At 38.0% G+C, this 27,500-nt stretch overlaps 1 protein-coding gene across 8 annotated transcripts in view; it reads right to left on the minus strand.

The window, feature by feature from the left end:
• The window catches only part of SPIDR (scaffold protein involved in DNA repair), a 211,514-nt gene that overhangs the window by 102,079 nt on the left and 81,935 nt on the right, over nt 1-27,500 (minus strand). For all 8 annotated transcript variants that reach the window (XM_026102983.2, XM_026102980.2, XM_026102982.2 and 5 more), the window contains one exon: nt 25,344-25,563. In XM_026102983.2, the coding sequence (XP_025958768.2) occupies nt 25,344-25,563 (220 nt within the window). The remainder of the gene's footprint in view (nt 1-25,343; nt 25,564-27,500) is intronic.

The raw sequence follows: 27,500 nt of genomic DNA on the forward strand, positions 1-27,500 counted from the left end.
TACATAGCAGAATTACTGGAGCCATATCCCAACCCTAAAAGACGTGGACACAAACAGAGAAATTATTTTAGATGAGGTTACTAGCATTTCACTGTTTGGGAAATGGGGGTGGCTAGGAAGGAAGGAAGGAAAAGTAAAAACATTTTTTGTTTCTGGAAGATAGTGTATTTTGGCCAGTCTGAGAGAAAGCTGTCAAAAGAGGAAAGTTGTATATCCTGATAATAACTGACTCCATGAATATCCCTTACAAACGAGCAGATTCTGATCATGTTGTTTATTTCAACATCAGGAAAAAACTAATTTGCTGTGCCTATTGCCCTGGTTTAGCATTGCTTCTATAAAAACAAATATGACACAATAAAAAACTGCTAAAAGATTCACTTAGCTGTGGAATGTCCTTCCTGCTCACCCTGGCTCCCTTTTCACTTCAGAACGTAAAAGGAATGTCACGCATTTCTAAACTATGTCTGAGAGCAAAGCCTCAAATATCATGAATAAAAACACGGACGTTCTACACTATACCAATAAAAATGCTGCGTGACTTGTACTTAGGTGCAAGCTAAGACGTTTCTAAATACAGACAATATCCATCACACGAAGGAAGAGCATTAATTGTAGTATCTGACATCTTTCTTGTGAACTGCACCCCTCCTCACTGACCAGAACAAAATCTCTGACATACTAGAAGTTGCCAAGGCTTTCTATTTCTCTGTCTTCAACGCATTGGGTATTCTCTACAGAAACAGGAAAAGGAAAAATCCAAAAAGCAACCATCCATTTGATAGGGAACATTAATTACCTCAGCCTAATTTTTTTTATTACCTAAGCTTACCGCAACACAATCTCCAGGCAATAAAACACTGACATACATATCAACAGCCCAGTGTTTTACCTGTACAAAACAAATTTGTACAAAGTTGCTACTTTCATGTTTGCCATCTGCAGCTTCTATTCAGAAGAGCAAGCTGCAACAGCATCCTAAAAAATGCCCAAATCACACGCAAACACAAAGAGAGCCCTTAAGCAGACATCGTTCTCTTTGATCACTTCTAATCTGATCGGCCTAATGCTCTAACCCGACCCCGTACAGGGATAAGGTAAAAGTGCACATCAGTGTGCTTACTTCTGCTGGAAGGAAACCTCAGCTGCTAAGCTGGATGCTGCGGAGATCGAGAGTCCATTATTGCTGTGGTGTGCGCACTTTAATCAACCCAGGTGATACCTCTGTCCTATCGCTTCACCAAAATCTGGCCTCCAAGTACCAGAAATTCTTTACATTAACAGGGTAAAGGATCACCACCTCACTTTCCTTAGCTAACACAGACAGGTCTCTTCTAGGTGTTTATGTTGTAGTGAATTCTGAACTGGATTTTTTTCAAAATTGCAGTGTTTAAGACTGTTTTCCCCATTTGGCATTCCAAGTATCTGGTTGCATACGGTACAGCACAAATTGTCAATGCCTTCGATGCTAGCCATGGGGATGGAAACTTACCTCTTTCAAGTCAATGCATTCATGCTATGATGGAACAATTCTAGCAAATGTTAGCATAATTTCAGATACTCCAGGAGGAGAAGGGATGAAATAAGATACAGTCCTGTACGTTAGCAACTGCAAAGATAACTAAACAGTTACCATCACCAGACTGAGTAACTCACAGGTATTTAAAAACTGAACTAACCAACCTCTTTTTTGTTCTTCTTAGTGTATTAAAAAACAGCTTATTGTCTGGGTTTTATTTGTTTATGGCTGTGCATCTGTGCATATGTATGACAACAGGAATTCTCAGAGCGAGCCAAACTAAGAAAGATAGATTGGTCTGATCCCTGGTCAACTGTGGGTGTGTCCACATGAGTGTTTTAGTTCAGATCAGTGGTTTGCTTTTGAAACAAATCTCCCAGTCTTCCCTGTGCTTTTGTTTGAACTGTGGAGCAGCCTTCTGAGTACACAAACTAGATTTCTTCTGGATGAAAATAAACCAGAAAATGTACTCCAACTGCTAACAGGCATTTGGAATACCAGCACCAGACTAGGTCGAGTCTTATGCAAAATCCCACAATGCATATGGGGGGCATGCTGAATCTCTGACACCAACTATTTTACTGAGCTGCACCTACTCCATCACACTACTTGCTTAGCCTTCATCTGCGTTGACACGAGGTTCCTGTTCCTTGGCAAGTTTTGTCCTCTGTACACGCAATCCCACCTACATCCTTTCCTAGTTTCAGAAAAACATGCTACCGTGGAAGGCCAGGAACACAGAAACACTGACAAACTTTTCCCAGCCATACATCAGCACAGACATTTTGAAATGGACACTGGAATCAACAGCACAGCAAAGAAATCACTAAATTAGCATGTTCAGGGTATCCAGGAGTGCTAGGCAGATGGCTGGTTAGATTTTTGTATGCACTGAAGCTCCACACACACTCCATGAAGGATTAGGTCTGAGTGCTGGGCCAGTAATGAAGTCCTGACCAGGCCTACATCCAGCAATGTACAATAAGCCTTCTCGTAATTATTTTTTGACATATTGATTATTGGGGCCACAACAACTGTTTGGGCATCTCAAAGCACACTGACATTACATTTGAGCCACTGCTACCTTGGAAGAGAAAAATTTGGATCTAGATTAAGTTTTAAATGATGGTTTGTGATCCAGCTGCTAATTTTGATTACATCTTGGAATTCTGATGGCAACCAAAAGGCAAAGAAAAAAAAGTTAAAATTCAGAGAGAAGACTTAAAAATGGGAGAATTGAAAAGACAACTGAAGAAGCTTAAGAGAAATTAAAATGAGGCTTTAAGAGCTCAAGACCATTACAAAATAATGGCAAGCTACTTTCTTAATCCCCTGTTCCATCTTTCTATCCTTGTCCTCCCCACTGAAAAATAAAACAGCTATCACAGATTTCTTGATTGGTTCCAAAAAAAAAAAAAAGTTACTGATTTTACTGATTTCATTCCAAACTGCTTATAAGTCATAGTTTATATTCTTAAAAATTTATCATTCCTATATTCAGACACATGCTCACCTGTGTCTACTGTGCCTGTTCTTTAACAATTTCCTCTCTAATTAAACATCAACATACAATCTACTGCCTGACCCTTTTGTCCTACACAGCCAATAGTAAAGCTATGTGTAGTGCAGTGCTTGAACTGAGCTGTTCTGAACACCAACACAGGTTACTATGGAGATACAGAGCAAGAGACAATTAATGATAATGCTATCACATTAATGATGATGATGATGATAAAGCAGCAGATGACTCAAGGCTTATCATTAATCTGGCTTTCTTACTCTTCTTGGGCACTCGCCACAACCACAAAGAAACAGCTTGCCAGGACTATCCTAAGTCAAGATACAAGAAGGGCAAAAGAAATTCCTCAACATCAGCAATAAATGTGATTTGTATCATATGATAACACAGTAACAAAAAGTAGCATGACAAGTGGAGCACAAACATCAAGAATCACTGAGATTTCACATGGATACCAAGATTGTAGTGCAACTAGCAGAAAAACAAATCAAATAGCAGAGAGATCAGAAAGCTATGCAAGCACAGGTAGCGAGAGGCAATCAAGACATCTGAGAAGTCACCAGCTTACGCTGTCACAAGCAACAAGCTCTTTGGAGGGCATGCCTATATTAAAGCCAGGAACCAGACTGCGAAGTATGATATTACTCGAAAGAACTCCTGGATTCTACTAGGGCAGATTCAATTACAAAAAGCTGACTGTAAAATGAGTAGGTGTTCTTACTAAATTGATACATGTCGTACCAATATTTTTCCTGGAAAGCTGGACAACATTCAGGCTTTCTTTTTTTTTTTTTTTTTTTGAAGTTTGGGGACAGAAGCTTTGCAAAAAGGTACATTCTGTGCCTCACCCAAGCTAGAAGAGAGCCAAGCAGCAGCAGATTGTAGTATGGGTTATCTGGAGTCAGCCTATCCAGTTGAGGCATGTCCACCCAGGTCAGATGACACATCCATCTGAAGGGGACACGAGCAAGGCTTTTAGGTCCTGGCTCTTAGCCTGAATTTTACTGACAGGTGGCAAGAAATAATGTAAGACCTATATTATTTTTCCAAGTTTAGTGGTGAGTGCCAGGACACAACGAAAGAAAAGATGCTTATGCAAGACTTAAAAGAGAGACTTTGCAGCTGCTATAAAATCTTTCAGGGAACCGGCAGATACTGTCAGGAGAACAGCTTTCTCCTAGAGATTGGTAGATGGCAGAGTTAGATTCATTAATGTGGACTTGACTGGAAAATTCTGCAGTATGTGTGCAGCTTGCAACGATTTCTGTTGGCAAAAATCAGCAGCAGCTCACATCCAGGAACTGTATTTCCATTAAAACGGGTAAGACTGGGACCTTTTCACAGTGGAGAGCTAATAAATAAGCTCTCTGCATCTCATGGGAACAGTCTAAGATTCCAAACAGTCTAGGCCAATCTCACTGATGGCTACTTTGATGTTGTCCTGCCTTCCTATGCTTTTCACCATATCCATGATTTATCTCTTCTTCCTTTGGCAACACCAGCATATCTGGACCCTCCACAGAGCTGTTTTACAAGAGGAACCCAGCAGAGAGGTATTCTTGCTTGACGGATCAGTGTCCTGCTGAGCAGGTATTCGTTCAGTCCCAGGGTAAAAAATGAGGAGATAAAGGAGTTAAACACCTTCCACTTACACGAGAGAAATCTCCTTCCTCAGGGAAACTGCACATCAGTTATTCCCAAGCCACATGCTGTAAGCTTGCTATAGGATGTGTGGGGTCTGGGGGTGGGAGTATTTTTCTTTCTGGCAAAATCTGCTGCTCTATACTACAGGTTCAAAAATTACTGGCAAAGTGGTTAGAAGAACTTTGCAGATCAGTTGGTGTTACATAATTCACTAATAAGATGTAAAAATGGCTTGAAATGGTTATACATGCAGATGTACAGAGTTGTGAATGAAGAAATGCTGACGGTCAATTTTAGAAATTAGATGTATGAAAGTTTTTACAAATTGGTATTCCATTTATGATACTCTGTAGGACAGCATATGCATAGAACATTCCAAAATACTCAGTGTTTGCTCAACAGAAAAATAATACGTACACATACGTTAAAAAAAATTGAAGACGGTTTAATCAGCAAAATTGTATTTTGAGAGGTGGTACAAATCAATCTACTCCCACTCTATCTTCTGGCCAACATTAGCAGAAAACAGTAGGCAGCATTTTCTGTTCAGAAAGAAAAAAAGAATCTGCACAAGCAATTACTTGTGAAGTGACTGCTAAAAACAGGGGAGGAAGAAACCAAAGTAGCAAGCTTTTACGATAATCTTGTAATAGCAGCAATCAAGCGCCTGCTACATTTCAACTCCAACAATTGGAGCCACGGTCCCACCTCAGCAAGAGTGAGAAATACATGCAAGGAGGTACGAGCTCAGTTTCAGTCCCAAATGCATCTGTATCTTCCAGCCTGAAAGGCATTTTGAACTGCAGTAGTGGTAAAAGCCTTCCTGCATGAACTCCTCAAGGCACCTTTACAACAACTCATCTACTGGGGAAACAGAGAAGCGTCTGTATTTTAGCAAAACAACCTGTTTTCCAAATTCTAAAAATAGAAAAGAAAAAAATTAAAAGTGTCTGTCATTTTGAAACCACGAGCAAGCATCTCATCCTAAGCAACACAGCCTCCCCCCCTTGCTAAAAATAAAACAGTACATTACAGCAACATTTTTTGCTTGCTTCAGCCAAGAATTTGAAAACCTCCCTTCAGCCCAGCCGGCACTGGATCACTTGACTGAATCTGTGAGTCAGCACTTCTCAGCCCTTCTGGAAATTCCTCAGCGAAGGATCCACCCTGTAACAGGAAGCAGCCTCTCCATTTCAGCCTGTACCAGGAAACTCACAGGGCTTCCCAGGCCTCACCTGCATGGCACATACTACTCACCAGCACTTGGCTTAGCTACTAAACGTTCCCTCACAACGAGCTTCCCGCGCCGCTCCCCACACACTACGCTCCCTGGGTAATAAGCTCAGCTAGCTCCTCGTCCTGAAGACAAATAAAACTTCCTGAGATGATGAGGAATAGGAAAAGGTCAGATTAAAACAACCATGCCACAGAGGACGCCGACAGGGCTCAATGCTGCTGTCTAAATCGCATTAGCTCTCCTAACCAGAGACAACAGCAAAGCCAGAGGTAGTCCTGCCACGAGCGCTGGGGCAGGCTCCGTCCTGGCCGTGCAAGGCTCCGTTCTCCAGAGGCAGAACCATGCTCAGCCACGTAGCTAGCGGGGGCTCTCCAAAGCGGTAAAAAGAATGGCATCGCTTCCCCCTCTCGAGGCTGTGAAGCAGCCGCGGATCCACAGCAGAGCCATGTCTGCAAGCAAAAGGGAGACATGACCTCAACTTCCTCCCTCCTGCAGTCCTTGCTTTACACAGAAAATTTTACGAACCATATAAACTGAGGTTTGGTGTTTGGAAAAGGATGTGCTCCCTTCTGGGAGCCGCCCCAGATCTGCCTGTTCCTGTCGAGGCTACAGTGTCCTCAGGTGTCTTGTGCCCACGGAAACACAAAGCAGAACTCATGACAATAGCGTTTGGTGTTTGCTATTCACCGCTGTATACAACCTTCAAGGTGGAGACACTGTTCTTTAAACTTAAAACTTCTCTTGCACTCATGTCTTTCCTTAGAAGCAGTTATTTCAGAAGTACAACCTGCACTGAATACAATTCCTCCTTTACTGATGCCATAGTGAGAATCTACTACTGTTTTGCTCTAAATACACACTTTGACAGGGACAAAGAGAGAGTTAAGAGAAAAGGAAGTACTTTGTGAACAAGAGTAATTACATGTTCTAACCTCTCCAGCTCATACTGCATATATTATCCAACCGCCACAAATCAAGAAGCAAACTGAATTTAAAGATGTTAATTTTCAGAACAAAAGGAAACTAACAGAAGAATAAGACAAACACTGACTATCTGCCTGCTTGTTTCTTGCTCTAATATACCAATTATCCCAGAAGAATTTTGTCTTTTTTAAAAAAAATATTGTATAAAGGAAGCTGCCTAAAGTTGGGTACAAAAATCTGTTTTTCTCAACTGTTTTTAAATACAGAGCAATGAGATTAAAGTGAGGCAGATAGCCAAATACCTCAGCCATCATAGTCATTAATAGACGCATTTAACATTCGTGCAGCTTTCGAATGCAAAACATCTGGTTCTAATTTCCAATCTGGCTTTTAATAAAAGTGCCTCCCCCACAATACTTTTATTATAAAGTGTTCTTTTCCTCCTCGTGCGCTTTTTTTTTTTCTCTCTCTCTCTCTTCTTTTTGGAAGAGGCTGTTCCTTCCTTCTTGCTGGAAGCCACCTGACCATTGCCAGGAACAGGAATGCAAAACATTCCCAGGAGCAGCTGCTGACGTCAGCGCAGCATTCCACCTCCCCGCGGTCAGCGCTGTCTGGAAATTCCAGTCCCCAGCACAGCGAAGGCAGCATGATAACAGCTGGAGCCTGCGCTGAATCACACTCAAAGCTCCTTCATGTTAAAGTCAGAGATGGCAACGGTATCTGCTTACCGAGGAAGGACAGAGCCACTTTGCTGTCCTACAAAGTCGCATTTATTGTCATTCACTGCTTGGTTTTTTGACATTGGGGGAGTAACTTTAAAAAAAAAAAAAAGCTCAAATTAGAGATGATGGCAACTTGCTTAAGTTGTTTGGGGTTTTGTTTGTTTTTAAGGGACTGCATATCATTTCTGTGTGTTTACTGCTTTCCTCCCTTCCCCACAAAAGACAGAGCTTATATAAACCTCAAAAGGGGTAACTGTGACTCAGCCAGAATGCCTTGTGTGGGCTCAAGCTACTTCAGGACCATTCCACAGATCTCTTCTTCTTGCCCTTAAATAGGAGTTTCTACTTCAAATAAATTTTGGATCTCTGGTAGGTTTAAATCAGCTTAGACACTAACTCTTACACTTTTGTTTGACTTTTCTTTTCTTAGTATGAAGGCACTCTGCAGAAGCATGTGAAGGAAAACAGTTATGTATTGTTGTTGCACTGTTTGGTTTTTTACTTTTAAGAAATTCCAGAGAGATCAAGACATGATAATGATACCTAGATGAAACTAATGTCTGTAAGGGGAGAGCTGCTTATTAAATGTGATAAAACTTGAGATCTGTATATGGAAAACAGATACAAGCAAGCACTATTATATTTTTGAAACTTTCTTCCTCCTCCAATCATGCATATTTGCACAAAGGATATACCTGACCTTCCTCCTTTCAAATTATCCGTGAAATTGCCTTCTGAGGAAGGCAGAAAGTGGTAAAAGGCCCTCATAAAACATGTTTTGGAACATAAATCTAATTCTTTTTCTTTTCATAAAATATTCATCTTCCAATGTATGACACAATTAGAAATAGATAAAGAAATGCACAGAGTTGAAATTCATTTTAATTTCATGCACATAATATCCAAAACAACATTTATCAGAACACTTTGACAGTAAGCACCATTATTTTACTCTATTCTCAAAGGAAGTGTTGGCTAAAATTATACAAGTGAGATTCTTCATTAAGTTGACGCCAGCAAAAGTTTACTCCTTTCAGTATGTTTAGCTCAGTTTAGTAATATTTTGAGGACATAAATTTTTAAAATTCTGTAAAATGTCACCGTTGAAAAAAGTTACTCCATATATTTTAAAGAAATACTGTAGCAAGAAGAGTGAAAAGGAAAAGAAGCAGTAGCTGTTATCAAATCCATGATGAAGCCAAAGGAGAAATCTCTAATTCCATCAAACCACCAAGGATGCAGGAAGGTAGATTAGGGAAGACCCAAACAGCTTATGAAAAAAAGCTAATTTCTAGAGGATATGAAGAAAGAGCTGTTCAAAAAATGCTTTTGTACTTCATGTGACACTAATTGTATAATAAAAAGTTTAAAATGCATCTTTTTTCACTCTAAAAACAACAAAAACATTAATGCATAGATTTTAGTTTAATCATTATTTTCCAGGAAATATGAAAGAAGCCAAAACCCTTCCTGAATGGCCAAGAAATATGACTGGTGGTAGTAAACTGTTCGCTTATATCACTTTTTCCCAGATACATACATATTAAATAAAAATTTCTCTGAAAAAATAAAGTTCTGGAAACACTAAGCAAAGCAGATGCATCATCTTTAATACTAATTGTAATTAAAGAGCTATGTGCTGTTAGCATTATTCTACCTGTGTAACCATAGTTCCATCTGCCAAGATCCGGATTGCTCCCAGACCTGCACGTGGTTTATCAATCCCAGTTTACTCACGTCTCATTCAATTCATGGCAATTTAAAGAAATACAAAATATTTGCTTTTTCTCCAAATGTAATGACTTGATATATACAGGTTAAACGAATGTCTACCTGCTGACCAACCTCATGTCATCTATGACTTCTTTTTAAGGAAATCTCTTCTCTTAAAGAACCACAAAGTAGATAAACACATTGCTTTCCTGGTAAGAAACTTGCATGTGCTGGTTACACCAGCTGGCCACATCTAAACAGCTAGAAAACCCTAAACCACCCTTTTTCCCTCCTCTCAAGAGGTCACAAATATTGAAATGATGTATCATGTGTACAAATTGCTATTGTTGGCAAAGGTGACAACAATAATACTCATTTATTTTATAAAACTTAAAGAGGGCCTAGAAAAGCATTAGCCTACTTCCTGTATCCTTCATAGCCACCAATGATGTATCCTACTGAAAAAAACAGCTGACCTGTGCTTTTACGTATACAATTATAAATTTAACTGAAATTCGCTGATGTCAGCAAACAACCATCATTGTGCAAGACTATGAGAAAATAATTTGTTATTTTTTACACATATTTTGGAAAAAGGTCAGAGAAAAGGAAAGTACAAGAAGTTTCTGTCACTGAAAAACAGAAGTAGGAGGAAATACAAGAAAAATAGGCAATTACCTGAATAAAAGTAGTAGAAATTATTTAGGTCTCAGTAGAACGGGCTGTTACTCAGAGCTATAATGCAAAGAAAGTGTAATAGGTCCTCTCACTATCATCTAAAATTAAACACAACCTAAGAAGGCCTGCAGCCACTGAAGAATACATACACTTCTTGGTTCTTGACATTTTTCCTTCTTTGTTTTCTCCTTTTTATTTTATACTATATGCACAGAAATAAGTATACACTGATTTGCAATATTACAACTACATATCAGAGATTTAAAAATTCCCTCCCTCCTTATTTTTTCCAGACATTAAAATATTTTATAAACTTCACCGTATAAAAAATGTAAATACATGCAAATTATATATTAGGCCACTACTAAAAGGCATATTTTTAGAATTTCTGGAAAATGAACATTGAAAAATGTGTGAATTCTTAATACACTATATTTAAGTCTGGATGGGGATTAGAATAGGCACTAATTAAACAAGAGATTAGAACTGGGGTGTGTTCTACGCTTCTCTGAAGCTTAAATTCATTTTTTGCTTCTGTGTATCAGTTGTTTCTTCATTCTATTATTCTTTTATCACCACGAATAAGTTTTGGATGCCAAAAGCATGAATGAAGTCACAGCAAGAACTTCCTTCTGTGTGTGGCACACAGATTTAAGCTTCAGGTATGTTTTGGGCAGCTGCCTCAAACAACTGTGACTTGCAAGCCTTGTACCAAGCAATCACTGCCATACAGTCACGGCCAACTTTCCCTGGCAAGACCTGGTAAGTGATTTGGTCTCCATCTGTCAGTGACACAAGAAATGGACACTAGATTGCAAATTCAATCTCAGAAGACTAAAGGTACTTTCATGAAAAGATTATTTTCATCAAAAGAGCAATACAACTCCTTTGCTGTCAATCAGCAAAACCACAGCAGCTGACTTCTTCCAGAGGAAGAGGTACCTTTCTTTTCTGGAACTTGCAGAAAAAAGGATTACTTCCTGAGTAGCAAGATTTAGAAAACAGTTCAGAGAAAAAGCGATCAGAAAATTGAGTAAAATCCAGAGATCAGTGAGAAAGATATGCCAACTCCTTTCTCCTGGATACCTGTGCATGCATTTTTTGCTTACACTGTCAGCTGTTTGAGAGGACAACTGTTTTTTTCCAAGACTAGAATTTCTATCAACACTATTGTGCACTGTAACACCTGACATACTTCTAACTGCAAAGAAACAGAAGGAGGGGGAAAAAACGCTTAATTTTGTGTGTTTACTCTTACATCTGGTAAGTGAAACAGCCCAGACAGCAACTACTAATGCTGCACAGCCCTGTTTGCGTAAGGCTACGGGCAGAGCCCCCAGCAGCCTTCAGACTCCACACTCCTATTGTGGCTTAAGAACACCAGTACCAGGAAAACATGCTCATTTCTTAACGATTCTTCACCTTTGCACGCATCCTACACAAATTCCTTTTTGAAGTTTGCTCATATGTTTTTGAAGTACATTCCTCCTTCTTCCATCTAGTTTTTATTTTCATGCATCTTTGTTTTCTGCTTCTGGCCAGAGCAGGCAGTGGAATTGCTGAACAACAGCAACCAACCCATCTCTATTGCTGACTCAATTCTGAGAGCCTGTTCTCATCAGATTTCAGTACCCAAAAAACTCAGATACTTATCTAAACCAAACTTCCCGAGGGTGAACTATCCCTAGTACTAAGACACTAAGAGGGCCGACACACACTTGAGAGAGATTCCATCAGAGCACAGGAGACAGCATGCCAACTACGCTTAAAGCAATATCTACCTATATAATTTCAAGTCAGCCTGACTTGGTAAATTACCGAGTTAATTGCCTTGGTATTCTATTTACATTCAAAAAAGGATACTGAGATCTGAGGTCAAATCATTAAGCTGTTTCATTAAAAATTTTGTTTTAGGCAAACAGACTTCAGAAAACATCTTTTATAATGTAAAATGGAACCATCTGTACATAAATTCTGGGACTTCAATTTTGATGTTAGGTTTATTGATATAATTACGGAGTTACTAAGCTGTTTACTGCTTTAGGCCCCTAATAGCTATAAGGGCTTGTTAACAATACTCTGAAATCACAGAGACGTCTCTTCTTTCCCTTCGGTTTGGAAAGAGAAAACAAAAGTTCTAAATGTTTTTATTTCCATGCTTTATATTTGCAGGTAGCATCTACTTCTTTTAATACAAAGATTTTACAGTGATAATGCTTTTGTCTCAATTTGTTCAGCTTTACTGCTTGGAGAGATATCACTACTATCACAATGGTGTATATTATTTCTAATCTCATGAAACATTTTATTTAGCAATTTTTAAAGAAAGAAAAGTCTGATGGATAGTCCCAAGATGAAGTATTTACTCATATTCACTTTACTCTTATAGCAATAAAAAGACTGATATTGCAATTACTACAAAAAGTAGTAATTATGAAAAGTCAATACTGTGATAAAACCCAGCATATCTTAAATTGTTCGCTGTTTAGAATTGGAGAACTGCTGGTCCATTCCCACAACAGACTGAAGGGTGGTGGTGGGTAAACTGTCCATATAGTAACAGATTTTGCTACCCAGCAACTCCTATCTGTTTACCAGAGACTGAAACAGCAGCAGAAGCCTTCAGTATATACTCAATGCAATGAGTATCCCCAAGAAATATGCTAGTCTGAAGGGCGGGTGGGAGGAGGAATGACAAGACTTAGAGACTGACTATTTAAACTGCTGGAAACTGTCCACCTATTATAAAAAACAAGTAACTAATCAAAAATTCCAACACTATTTTTCAATCTATGTTGGAAATATATTTAAGTAGGAGAGTGAGTGATTGCAAATGTAATGTCACCGAATTTGCTCTCTGCTTACTGTAAACTACATCAAGATTCTGTATTTTTTGTCCTATTTGACCTCTTAAATGGATGAAATCCATTAAATCAGTACTGTGACTGCCTAATGCTCATCCAAAACAGATAACGTACTAGGTTATTCAAAATAGTGCAAAACATAATGGCATACTGAATTTAACAAATCTCTCACTTAGAGACTATTTTCTAATGGAGATGAAGCTTTGATAAAGAAAAAGGTCTTAGACATATAAATGCTGAAACTATAGTCAAGAGACCAGTCAACAGAGTGTTGGCAGAATTATTTTACCTGGGCTTATGCTGACAACATTGCCACCTTCAGCAGCAAGTAGGAAGAACATAAGGAATGTATGCAAGTCATGTTAAGTTTAGAAGAGGTGTGCTCACCGGCTGAAGTAGCCGACAGTAAAAACGGAGCACCAAAGTCAGCTATCTGGGTTACCTTAGGGTGATAAATAACTCTATTAAGAGAAGAATGTTACAAGAGTTATCTGTAACTGACAAATAAGTTCAGTCTTTCACTGGATTTGGAAATTATTATTGAAATAGGATTAAAAAACAGTATTTTCCTACTCCTGAACTCTATAAAATTGTTTATGTGGGCAGGGATTTCTCAAAGAGCTTTCAACACACAAAAAGATACCTAGCATATGTAATACATCTTTAGACAATTTTTACTTACACTATCTGAAATGTTCCCATTTTTTGATGTTCAATTCTAACCTATGCCACAGTTCAATGCCTGCTCTGTTAGGTCTACAGTACAATTTGCAAGACCGCACTGTAAAACAGATTGCTGAGGAACCTTAACTTAAAATACGCTATTTAGGTTTCTTTGTGAATGATTTAATTGATTCCGTTTAAAGCAAGGTCACAAGAACAACTGCTCCAGTACGACTGAGGGACAATTAACTCAGCACACATAAGGGGGGAAAAAAAAAAAAAAAAAGGAAAGGATTCTTTACCAACTAGTAAAATAAACACAGCATTGAACATACCACCAGTGTGACTGCTTGTGTCACTTTCAAAATAACTTACAAAGCTAAAGAAAGCCAAAGCAGAAGTTAAAGGGAGGATATTACCACTTTGCTCAATGCTCAGCCTAAGGACCTCCAATTCCAGACTACAGCCCCAACACATTTGATTACAATCCTGTCCAGTTTCAGTCAAGAGCAATAACAATCCACATGTGTTATTCTGGCTTATAGGTTTTCACAACATAGGATTTATGAATGTCAATATATGCATTTTATGTAAGCTTTAGCATCTGAAAAAGTTACACAACATAGCTTGATCCTGTCCTGCTGGGTTACAGGGGATATTTTCCTCCAAAGTATCAGCAATATGTGTATGGTTAATTAAGCAGTAGCATTATGATAACAGTTAACAAATTTAGCTTACTCTCTGGATAGAAAATGGTTCTATCTACACATACCCAAAGTACATCAGTACAGCTGATAGCTTGGGATAGGAAATTACTTTTACAGAAAAACTTAAAATTTGTTTCGTAACAGAGTAATTGTCATCGTAACAGAGTAATACCTGTGTTAATTTAGACGATGGGTGCTGAGAGTGTAATCTAAAACACAGAGGGGATTTTTAAGGAAGAGTTGCACACATTTCCAAATCTGAGACCTCTTCCATGAAGGCAATCTTAAGTGTTTAGGGTTTGCCTAAGAAGATCTATAGTCACGTGCTGATAAGCATCTTGACCAATTAATAACTAGAAGACATGGGAAGAGAATACTTATATATGCAGTCTAATCTAAAAAACAGATGTAAAAGGCCCCTCCCAAATGTATCTATATTTAGGTTGTATAGGCAAATTTCCCCTCATTTTTCTCTCTAACCTGAGTTGGTGCTAAGGGGCAGTTTCAGGGTACTTAGTAAACCCCAAGGGTTTCCATTCCTTCCTGAGTGGTGGTCCTCAAAAATCAGGAAATTACAACCTTATCTGAACAGACTGGCACCCAAAGGCAATTCTCAAGGGTTAGGTAGACTGTCCTGAAAATTGATAATGTGATACGTTGATGTTTGTTTATTTGTTTAAACAATAGGTTTGTTTTTGAGTAGAGCTAGCAAATGGCTCCCTGCTATACAGCAAGATAGGAGGGTTAACTCTTGGAGCCAAAGAATATCCCAGCAAAATTAAACAATCACCTTGGCACAATTTCTCAAACTGTAAACCATGAGTGTCAACCAAAGAAGGTTGCAAAGAGACCAATAAAATACTGGGCTATTTATTTATTTTTGTTAGAGAGATGGAGGGGAGGAATTGTTTGGGAAGATGATACAAAAGTATCCTAATTTATACAAGAACTTTTCAGATAATTTCAAGAATAACTATGAGATACATGCACTTTAAATCTGGGCTCCTTTAAGGCTACAATGCCTCCAAGCTCCAGCAACAGTCTACATCAACAAAATTCATCTCTTCTTCAATCTGTACATTCACAATACAAAATAGTACCAGCCCTATTAAATTAGTATTTTTGACAAACTAAGGGAACTAGACAACAAGCAGTAATTGCTAAGACACAAATGCCTACACAAGTCTCATGTAGTTACATTGCTCAAGTTCCTCAACTCTGAGAAGTGACTTGATTCAGGGAAATATGCAAGGCAGAGATGTTGTGCCATCTTATGATGACAAATGAAAACACAAATATGTAATTTATCGTTTTATACCGAACCTATGAAAAGTGCATCCTTAAGTTCAGAGCTCTCAATTTGTTGTAGCATGCAGTATGCTAGCAGATATTCTGCCAAATTTTTTGGAGTAGTTGAAACAGTTATGATCCATGACGTCGATCCCAACAACATTTCAGGGATGGCAGAAGGTGCTCTTTCTTTACAGCCTCAGTTCACAGTTACAGGGTATTGGCTGAAGATGCTAATTGATTTGTGTTTGCACTAACAGATCAGGCTGCGAACAGCAGCAGCTTCAAGCTGGACACAGTGGATTTTCTCTTACTCCAGCAGAGGACCGGGGAGGATGACTACGGACAAAGATCCCCCAGGAAGACTATGCAAGGTCCATCTGTGTGACCTGCTTTACAACAAACACCTACCATTTATAAAGAAATCCAAGACTCAAAAAGCGAGGAGATAAAGAACCAGCAAAAACAGAAATGTCCACAGAAACATTCACTAGGCATCGTCACCTTTTTACCAGAGAGAGACACAACAGACATCATTTCAGGAGTCTCAAAGACGTTAAAGCAACACACGTGCACACGCGCACACACACACAGCCAAATATAATTTTTTGTGCCACATCAGTGATTTGGCTTTCAAAACACACAGTGACTCCCTCAAAGGTAAAATTAACAGTTGTACACCTCTTCTAATGTCATGGATATTGTCTCTGAAACTGCTGTTGCGAGACACCTGGCCTGCCAGAAAGTTGTGCTGGGACAGTAACAAGAGGAATACTTCTTCCAGACATCTCAAGAAGCTGTCAAAGGCATCTACCACTCAGGCACAGATTGCCATCTGCATGGCTAATGCTGAATCAGAAGACTGGTAGGAAGAAAAGTGTCATCAAACATGCCAGACTGCACTGAGTATTTCACAGCTGAACTGCTTTATATACCAACCAAATTCTTGCTGTCAAAAATACATAAGAACAGTGTCATCTTTTCCATGAACTGTTACTGTGAGGAAGGCAATCTGCCTGATAGAAATAATAGCAAAATATGTTTTTTTTTTTTTCTGAGACTGTAGAGATCTTTTAAAATATTGCATTTTTGGTAGAAAAATCCCCAAAGTTCCAGAAATTATTCCAAAAGTTCATTTTTGAAAATATTGCTTTTTAATCATTATTAGTTCTGCTATGACTATAGTCATTAACTTTTGATTGCCTACACTTAAATATGACACTTGGGAGGAGGAGCCTGAGAAAGCATACCTTCACATTGAAGGGAATCACCAGACATGAAAAATTGGGAAACCCAGACTTTTAACATTTCTTTGCCCATAGAGAAATGCATGTATTGCAACTTTTTGTGACAACCCACCTACCATCACACTATCAAATCATATCGGCTCTGTAAAGAGAATAGTACTTAACTCTAAAATTTCTTCTGCACAATGAAGCACTGGAAATATATTGTATTCCACAAAGTTAACATAGCAGTGCTGGACAGCAATTCAAAAAGAAGTAGTCATCATTTCTCAAAATGTAAATTTTAAAAAAGATTAGTTGATTACTGATAATCTTAAACATTTACAGAAAACCCATTCACACAGTCAAAACTTGTTCTTTAGTGGTTAAATTACTGCAGGAATTTTGGCACATAATCTTTTTACAAATTAAGTATTGTTTTACACGTCCCAAATGTGTTAGTCATAAACATTAGCAGAGGAATACAAATCACAACTTTTTAATAACCCTGCAGTAATACTGAACTTGTTCATCTGAACTTATTTAGCATGTTTTTCCTTCATGACTGGATAAAGCAGACTGCAGGACTGTGTGCAGTGCCAGGTCTTGGCTCCATCAGTTGCTCATTAAACAAGATCTGGAATTTAGCATTGGATTGAATGCACAAGGGAACTCATGTGAAGCTGCTCATATATCATTGATAGCTCTGTTGCTAATACAGAGTTTATCCAAGACCGTACATTTTTCATTGACATGAACAAAGCTGTTCGCCATCCTCTGTTTTTGACGTCAGTGGACAACTACCCACTAACAGTATCTGTCACTGCAAAATGCTTGGAATTTCCTCACTTATAAAAGCTGGAAAGTTTCAAGTACAGACCTTTTACTTAAAAAAATGGTACATATTATTAGACTTTAAGAATTAGACTATTTCGTGATAATTAAATTAGGACACTTTCATTCTCACTGAATATTTTTCTTCAATAACTTAAGAATTCAAACATAAACAGCATCACTGACTGTAAGGAATGGATGTTTAAAAACCTAATTTTTCTTTTCTGTTCCTAAAAAACATGGTCTCAAATGTATGCAAAATCCTTAACATATAAGCACCACAGTGAAGTACTTAGATTTTTCACATTAAGTGGATACAACAATCTTGCATAAGAACAGCTATTTGCATTCACTGCCTCTTCCCCACGCTTCCTTTATTCTTACAACTGAAATGCCCCTACTGAATAAGGTCACTCTGATTGAGGCTGCCTCTGGAGCTCACAATTATCTCCTAAGAACAACACACAATGCTGCTTCTAAGCAAGGTCTCCACAAGCTACCTGGGTAGCCTTCATACCTCTTGTGAGCCTAGGAACATAACAACCAAAGTGATATACACAATTCAGACACTGATCTTGACAAATGTAAGTATTTTTCTCAAATACTCCATCCAAGTTTCCAGAAGCAGGGGTTTCTGGAGACTTTCATATCAATAATGATGCGTTTAGACCTTGAAAAAACCAAGCTGTTGCTTCACTAACACATCACTCGTTTCTGACCCCTCTGATTTGTTTGAAAGCAAACAAATACATCAAAAGCAAACAAATACATCAACAAAAAAACAGCACATCAGTGCAATACAGTGGAAAGTCCCCTTTTCCAGTGTGTTAAGATACGATCAGCTATTACCCCAGAGACAGATACTCATGTTTAAAAACCCGCTTTTAATCTTCCACAGATCTCTGGATCTACTAACTTGAGCCTCCTAACTTCTAACATGTTTTCATGCTCTTTCTCATGGAAATCCCCTTTCATAGAGAACAGTTCTTTCAGCTTAATTTTTCAGGATATTAACTGATGTATTACTTCCATACAATACATCTATGTCAGTCATAAAAATAATCTTACTGTAAAAGACAGATCACGTTACTGTGTTTATCAGATATATTCCACATCCAAAATATCAGATATCTATTGCTTCAGGTGGTTGTGACAAATCACAAAAAGGGCACAAATGGACTGTTCTCATCTTGGAATCTAAGCTTCTTAAGTTTGTATTTTCCCAGTTACGTCCTAATAACTTACAGAATGTATCTACCTATGAACAAATATAATTATCCATTGATTCAATTATTCCTTTGATTATAAGTAAGTGGTATTATTTTGATTTTCTATATCCTAGATGAAAGAACACAAATAATACTAATGGCTTAATCTCCTTAGTTCCATAGATATCTAATAGGATATCTTGAGCAGCTCTAGAAATACAATTTTATTCCTTCATATGAGATGAAAAAAGTCAAAACTTTTTTTTTTAATTAGAAAAATGAACAAAATCCTTATTAGCACTCTGTTAAAATGGATAAAGCAATAACAGCATTAAGGAAATAATATAAACAACTTGCTAGAGAGAACTTTCAGTTCACAAAAGATACACGTTTCTTGTTCTTCAGAACTCATGTCTTTTGAGGGCATTGTACTAGGAAACTTATATTCTAACAAAAAACATAAACAGTTGCAAGAAATGTGCAACTGCTTCAGCTTCTTCTGAAAGGAACTTCAATTTTCACAACTGCATGATCTCTGAGAAGCAATTCCAAGCAGATGAGATGATATGATCTGATCTGTGGCTCCAAGGCCATTCCCATATGTGCTTTAGAAATAGTGACCACACTGGCTTTACAACTCTTAAGTTTTGCAGAATTTTATCTTCTGACTGAGCCTCTTCCCTCTTATCAGGATTCTCCCACTCTGCTATTATAACATCTTCAAAGAAAGAATGTAAAAACAGAGCTGACTTCCTTTCGATGGGAGGGATTTGCCTGTTGATTTCTTTTCCATCTGAGTTTTTTTGGTTTTTTGGGTTTTTTTTTTTTACACACACACATAAATGTATATATATGTATAAATACTTATGTTTCAACAAAGGAAGATGGCAAGTATAAATTGGTTTCATCCAACTGATCAATCTGATGTTGGGAGAAGCTGCCTCTCTCAGTGCAACAAGTAGAGAAACTGACTTTATGCAGAAGATACTTCTCCCATGTCTTTTAATTTGTGCTTGTATTTTACTTTTATGGAATGAGAAAATTTGAAAGAATGTAGGTTCGTTCCCTCTTATTCAGCAGCAGTAGGTCATTTCTGCATTTCATTAATCTATGGATCCCAAGGTCCTACTTTGACACGATCTTTTTTGTGACAGTAAGGTATTCCATAACAGTGTTCTTAAATGCCTCCCTTGACTGGTGAGAACAAAGGCAATGAAAACTCTGAATCCTCATCAAATGGAGGAAAAACTTTTTTTTTTAAACACCACTCACACCAGTTCAAAACATCTATTTTGTGTTAGCTCCCTGTGCTGGTATTCTTACTGCTCACCAAGATTATGTAAAATCATGGTGCAATGCAAAACTCACAATACAACATTTATCTTAAGTCCTGTTGATGAGCCAAGAGAACAGCCTGAGGCATGTCCAAGATAATTCTAAATGAGCAGAGCACATCAGTCCACAAAGCCAGATTGCTTCCCATAAATAAGCTTGTTTAGAGCTTGCTTGGATATTTCTACACCAAAAAGGTCCACCTTAAAGGACTTAAGGCACAAGGTTTCATTACTACAGATAGCTGATGTGCAGTAATGTTCTCTGTGTGTTCTTACTTGGCAGTAAACGTACAATAGTTTGAGCTCATTTAAACTTCTTTCATTGAGGAAAGACTGAATCTGGTGTAAGACAAGTATAAATTGAAAAGTCCACATGAAACACTTTTGCAAGGCACTAGAAAACTTTCAAAGATAAGTCATTATGATTCCCAGTATTTCACAGGTAAGAGAAACCAAAGCACAGCTTTCAAATTGCTTGCTGATGTCACAGAGTTAAAAGTGTTTTATGTACTAACCATACTCTGTTCCTAAAATTAACACTTCTGACACAGAGAAGTTGCACTAACAGTGGCTACCCAGCCAAAGATCTCATCTTCTGCAGTGCTCTATGGCTGCTATGTCTGCAGGTAATATAAGAATAGAACATAAAAGTGTTTTTTCCCCCCTGCATACTGTCCTAGTCCTTCAGCTATGAGCAGCTTGGGAACCCTGGGAACAGATTTCATACAAGCCCATCATACTATGGAGAGACCTATGAGCCTGTCCAAACGAACGATTCCCAAATGGTGATCTACAGTTTGTATGGCTGCTGCCAATAACTATACAAACGTCAACACACTTTAACTGAAGAAATACACATAAAATGCTTTGAAGTTACTAAGTTTAGTGGCAAGGGAAAAGAATTCTCGTCTCCACCATTTTCCAGCCCTACTGCCAGCTGTTAAATGAATCTTGAAGTCTTTAAAATACCAACTCTTATCACCCTCTGTTAGGTATAGTAAATTATATGCTATCATTTTTACAATTAAACAAACAAAATAAAACAACAGGCAAGTTGAAACCATAGAATGGTCTCCAGTGGAACATGAAGACTTTTGCTCTCCTTCTTTCACACATCTTTGAAGTATCACGCAGTCTTCATCTTTTGCTGGATACATATTTGTGCAAAGTGAATAGAGTTAGCAATCAATTTATATACACCCAGTAATAAGCTTTTCCTTTTCCCGCTGTTAAAAACACTTAACAATCCAGAAGAAGTTTGTAAAAATTACTAGGCATTCATTTAAAATCTTAAGCCAAGAAATTGCTCAGGTATTGCAAAGACAACCAAAAGCAAGTCCGCACAGGCAGGAGCAGGCAGCGCCGAGTTCTTTTGCCTCCTGGGTTCCCAGCTGGCCAGACACAAGCCAGCTCCAGCCCAAAACATGTAGCTGCTTTAGCATGATGTGTCCAAGCCTTTATTTAGTACATTTAGGTATTTAGGCTTTATTTAGGTACACCGCTGCAATAATACATCTATACAGCTTCAAAATCAGAGCAGGCTTGCAGCAGACAGCTCCGAGGAAAGGCAGCTGAGGTCTTTCCTCCACTGCATAGAATGGTTTGAAAATGTTAATCAGTCTATCCAAGTCGTTTTCCCTATAGCCAGGGAAAATGAAATCCCTTTCATCCAAGAATGTAAATATGTACCTTAGACACTAAACCTTGAGCTGAAGAAAAACATATCCAATTATAGGGCTCAGTCTTGCATATTCTTATTCAAACATCCAAGCTCCCCAGAAGTCAATGGGACCAGCTCCATGGAGAATGTCCACACTGATAAGGTTCTTATAACTGACTTCCTGATACTATTCAGTGTTTTGTTTTTTTTTTGGTAAGTAAAACTATTGTGTTCAAATGCTGAAGTAGCATGAGATTCTGTATGTAAAACGTATGAACAAATTTCTAAACACTGCTTCCCAAATTATTTAAGCAAGTATTCTGCCAGAGACATTTTGCATACCAAGTTATGCGCTGAGTTCACAACCTATACAAATGCAACTTCAAAAGCAAAGTCTAATATTGCAAAGGCTCCAAAATGATGTATTCAAACTTTGCTCATTAATGCTGTCACATACCAAAGTCAGCAACCTGCATATCTGCTATCTCACTTGCTTGTTCAACAGCCTGGTCAGAAAGCCGAAAGCACATACCTGCAGAACATAATTCTAGAGTGTAATTTTAAAGATATCTGAAAATTCTACCCTACTACCCTTAGTACACAGCAGCAGAAGCAGTCCACCTTTAACTCACCCCATCTCACCCCATTTTGCCTCACGCCACAAGTGTCTCAAAAAAGACAATGATGATATGTGTCTCAAGTACACTCGAGTGATTTAAGGATTAAGGATCTGCTCTCGCATCTACTTTTTTTGTTCTTTTTTTCCCCCTATGATTGATGGTATAAATAAGATATGTAAAAGTGCTTATTTTACCAGAAGTTCTATCTAAATAGCTTTTGATGTTTACAAACACTTCTTTGACCTACTCACTAGTTGAAACTGGGCAGGGAAAGGGGTGTCTCTTAAGAAATTACCAACTTTCCCTACAAGCCACAGCTTTCCTCTATCATGACAATTCTGCCTTAAAAAAACAACAAACAAAACAAAAGGCACAAATGTACTTGGGTCAATGTCCATAGACTTGCCAGTTGCTTATCTTCTAACAAGCTGAGTCAGAAAGCTGCTGCGCTGGAATTCCTTGCTAGCACTGCAGAGGTGACTGTCACAGTTCAAACAGCAATTCTAGTTTGGTTTCAAGAACTTCTTATAATGGCCACATGCATTGTTAAAGACAATGTTAAATAACTTTAATGTTTCCCCTTCATTTTAAGAAGTACTGTCTACGTTTGAAAAATACATATTTACATTATTTTTTCCAATTTATCAGATGTGCATACTGAAATATAGTACAATATTGTTTATTGTAAGACACAACCAAATAAGACACAACTGATTATAGTCATCCTATGTCCAGGTTAGATTTGGTTCATTCGTTTTTATGGTAGTCACATGTTTAATTTGACAGGAAAACATTCTCTCATAAACAGCATTTGTTTTTAATGACAGAAGCATAAATTCGATACAGAGTAATAGAAATTACATTTCAGCAATTCAGAGCTCTCACGTAAACATTTAATAGAATAGAACCTTGCAAATTCAATAGAGGAAACTTCCACTAAGTATACAAGTCAACTTGCTAATGACTGCAAACTAGAAGTACCAAATAATAATCTAAAATGAACTAAACAAAAAAGAAACCTAACAGATTTAATTTAGCAATATCCAGCCCAACTTCATTTTACTTTTGGTCAAGTGAGCAAAGAGACAATTGGCATCAAGATAATTCCAAAATGATAGAAAATGGGACTAGAGATATAATGAAATTTTGCCATTATTCACTAATGTCTTTAAAAAGTGGCCTTGAGAGCCACACAAATCAGGAAAGCAACACCGACAGCTCAGACATGTCCCATGCAGAAACATTCTGGTTTTATGAAATAACCTTTTGCTTACATGAAAAATGCATCCTACTAAAATAAAAATTTTCAGCTATGAAGATTTCATAAAATATTTCAGCCTATACGCAGACATATAAAGTTATCTGGATGTAAGGGTTACATATATAACTTTTTTTAAACAACTGAAAATACTACACTAGTACTATTGGTGCTATTGCGTCAATACAGGGATGCATCTTCCATGAGCAGACACAGAATAACCTAAAGCAGTCTAAGGCACTTCCACACACTATGCCTACTGACAGTAACTGTTCAGTAAGCTAAAACAAAAAAACAAAACAAAACAAAAAAGGTAACTCATACACTGAAACAGTTTTCCTGGTACAGAATCTTTGTGTAAGCCAAGCCCTACACACAAAGACACAGTGCTATAAAAGCAATGCCTAGGGGTTTAGAAATAACAGAGGAAACTTGAACTGGGATGGAAGTCAGTAGGAGGGAAAAACAAAAAGAAAATGGAAACAAAAGATCAGATATAAAGCATGGTAAGAGAAAAGAAACAAGGGAAAAAACATAAGCACCTGAAGGAAGAAAAGAAAAAAAGTGACTTACTTCATATCAAACTTCATTAATATTCAGCAGCATTTCTCTTAGCTACTGATCTATTTACATTTGAATTATCATTAGTTGCATCTGTAGCCACAATAAACCATGGATTAAGTATCTTCCCTTAATTTTTGAATCACCTCCAAAAATGGTTAAATATCATTTTAGAAGAGAGAGATTACAAATTGCAGAACACAGAAAAGACCTGCAGATATCAATTAAGATAAGAAGTAGATCTGGACCTTGCAGAGTAAGTATTTTGCAAAAGGATATAGTAAAAAAATTAAAGGCAGTTTTCTACTGCAGTTGCAGGCTAAAACTCAGATAATGCAGCGCTGAAAAATATTAGAAGAAAATTCTCTTATAATTTGGGTGGGGAAAAGAGAAAAGAGGAGTAACAGCCCTGCTTCAAAGCGTTCCTGAATTTTTATAATGACCAAACCTTCCCATCTACAGCCACACAACTGTCAGCTGCTTTACCAGAAATCTCATTATTTTGGGCTACCCCTTAAGACCAGGAAAGTAATCCAGCCCAGAAAAATCACAAATCTAGACCAAACATTTTGAACAATTCCAGAAAAGGTTCAACGAGGTGCACTGAAGGAAGATTTGGGGAAGTGAAGACAGTGACAGGAGCAGCAATGGTGAAACCATACAAAGGCGTTTACTAATTCCTTAAGAGTAGTGTGAAGCTCTTGTTTCTTCTTTTTTCCTGTTTTTAAGCTGCACATTGTCTTTGCTGAGTGCTATACAGTTAATACAGACTTTTCTTCTGAAACATTATACCCAAACTAGAGACAACAGATGAGCATTCCTGAACTACTTTGCTACCAGAAAGTATGCACTTTATTGGCCTTATCATTGATAAGACATTGCTCATGCCATTCTATCACTCTAAACATGAAAATATTGAGTGAAAACAAAACTGAACCCCTGGGCAGCACTAGAGGCATTATGATATACGTTTAGTTGTTATCCAAGTTATCGCCAAGATACCTGTCAAAGTCTCCCAAGCTGCCAGAGGCAGATCACCATAAGAGAGCCCTGCTTCCCCTCTCCCGCCCGGTCTTTTCTGCAACAACATGACAAGCAGTCTAACAAAAAAAGGCATTGTTCTACAGGGCTACAGCAAGTATGACCAGTTCTCTGTACTCACCATGGAGGATAGATGTGGATGATATCCTGTGGCCCACTCTTCAGGTGAGCTGCTGTCTCTCTTGCGAAGAGGACTTTGAGTATTGGTTCTACTGTACTAGTGACAACATCTTTGGAGGCAATCGCAGCAGGAGACTGTTCCAGTTGCTGGCAGATGGCAACTTGCATTGTACACTCCTCAAACACTTCTAAGATCTTCACAATTAGGACACCAGATTTATCTGCAAATTTAAAAATAAGGGGAAAAAAAAGCAAAATTTGGGTGAGGGAAAAGAAATTCTGACACACTGCAGATGTGCATCCCTCTACTCTGCCCCCTGTAAACCTGTCTCATCTGCAAAAAAGCCATATATGAAGTAGAATGCATCACCACACTGAAAGACTTACATTAAAGTTTTCAGGTTGGAATTCTCTTTCTTTATGGATACAATGAACTGTGGAAGACAAAAGTGCACCTGCATGCCCTCCGAATTCTTATGAAATCATGAAGTTGTTAAAAAAAAAAAAATTCGCCCAGCATGTCTGAATTTTTTAATCTCACAACTCATTCATCTTGTTCCCACTCTCTTTAATCAGATACTGCACAAACTATAAGTTGATTTAAAAACAGAAAAAATGCACCATATTTAAGGTGAAGCTGTGTCTGTGCTCCCCAACCTTCCCCAAACAACAGGTGTCAGGGACCAAGCTAAAAGAGTACCTGTTAGGTACAAAGAATCTAAATTCGGAGGATTTGCATTTAGGGACAAATGTAGCGGAAGAAGGAATAACATAGCTACACTGTCTAAAAAATTATTACAAAACTGATCAGCCATTTCATCACTAGGTGACTATTTAACAATTGCAAATTGCATTCAGGATATAGAAAGCTCTCTTGTTTTAAGGAACATTAACATATGCCAATGTTCCCACAATTTGATTCCAAGCACTTTTTTCTGTGCTGAATAAGTAACAACTTTGCACTGAAGCAAAATTACTCCTAACTCCCTTTGCAGTGTGCCCAGGGCAGCATCTCCTCAGGCAGACCGGGTCAACCCTAGCTCTGCCCCTATTCTGTAAGATTTATCCCCTTTCTCCTCCCCTAGTCCAGCTCAGAATGCACTCTGGTCACTGAGGAGAGACTTATTGTTATCTACCCACTAAATCCTACTGTCAGTTAGCGGGGAAAGATAGGGTGCCTAAGGACAGGGACAACTGAGCCCCGAATCTACTAATTCCGATTCATGAGTTGTGTTGGGAAAAAGAATATTCCAAGAAAAACAGCTGATATAAATTATTGTCTTCCCACAGCAAAGAAAAAGCAGGGGAAGAACTGTGAACGTGGTTCTGGAACTTTAGAGCAGAGCTGTGCTAGTTGTTTGTTTGTTTATTTTTAAGGCCCATTTCACAATTGTAAATGCATTTCCTTTGGAAAATAAATAAAAATATTTTAGTTTCAGTTTATGAGAAACTTCAAAAAAACCCAAAAAACAAAAAACCAACCTTACGCTCAAGAAACACAAACCAAAGAAACGGGGGCCTAAAACTTTTCAGGTTTATTAAATAAAGTTCAATTCTACAAAAAAAAAAAAAAACATTTTGTCTCTGTTTTATATTCTCCAGTCTTTATTACCTTTTATAATAAAATTGAAATAAAGTCATTTTGAAACACCAAACTGAAATGTTCTTGAAACCACTTTTATTTCAACCAAGTTTTTATCACATGCAACATGCTCCTGCAAAGCACTCTGTTTCTCATGACCTGGTATTTTCCAACAGGATAAAGGTTCCACCAGAAAGTCCCCCATCTGATGTATATGAGCCTTTTCTGTCCAAACCATTATAGCTTGCCCTCATTTTCCAGGTCTGTGAAGTAGGGGCAAGCAAATTGAACCTTTCTACCAAGTTCTCTGAGATCTAATGATGAAGAGCAATAGACACCACTGCTATCACTCCTCATCACTGTCACCTTCTTAGAGAAGGCTGCAGCATTGCAAAAATACTCCAAAGTACTCCAAATACTTACTACACCAGTTAAGGTCTGCTTATGTGCAAACTTCTGCTAAGTGTGAATGCAGACTAGTTTTCTATACCTAAAAGCAAGGATTTAGAACATTCACACTTGAATTACATTTTGCCTGACTAGCTGCACTTGTGGTCCTCTGTCAACCCCAAGTCA

The sequence above is a fragment of the Dromaius novaehollandiae genome, chromosome 2 (genome assembly GCF_036370855.1).
Source record: "Dromaius novaehollandiae isolate bDroNov1 chromosome 2, bDroNov1.hap1, whole genome shotgun sequence".
Taxonomy (NCBI): Eukaryota; Metazoa; Chordata; class Aves; order Casuariiformes; family Dromaiidae; genus Dromaius; species Dromaius novaehollandiae.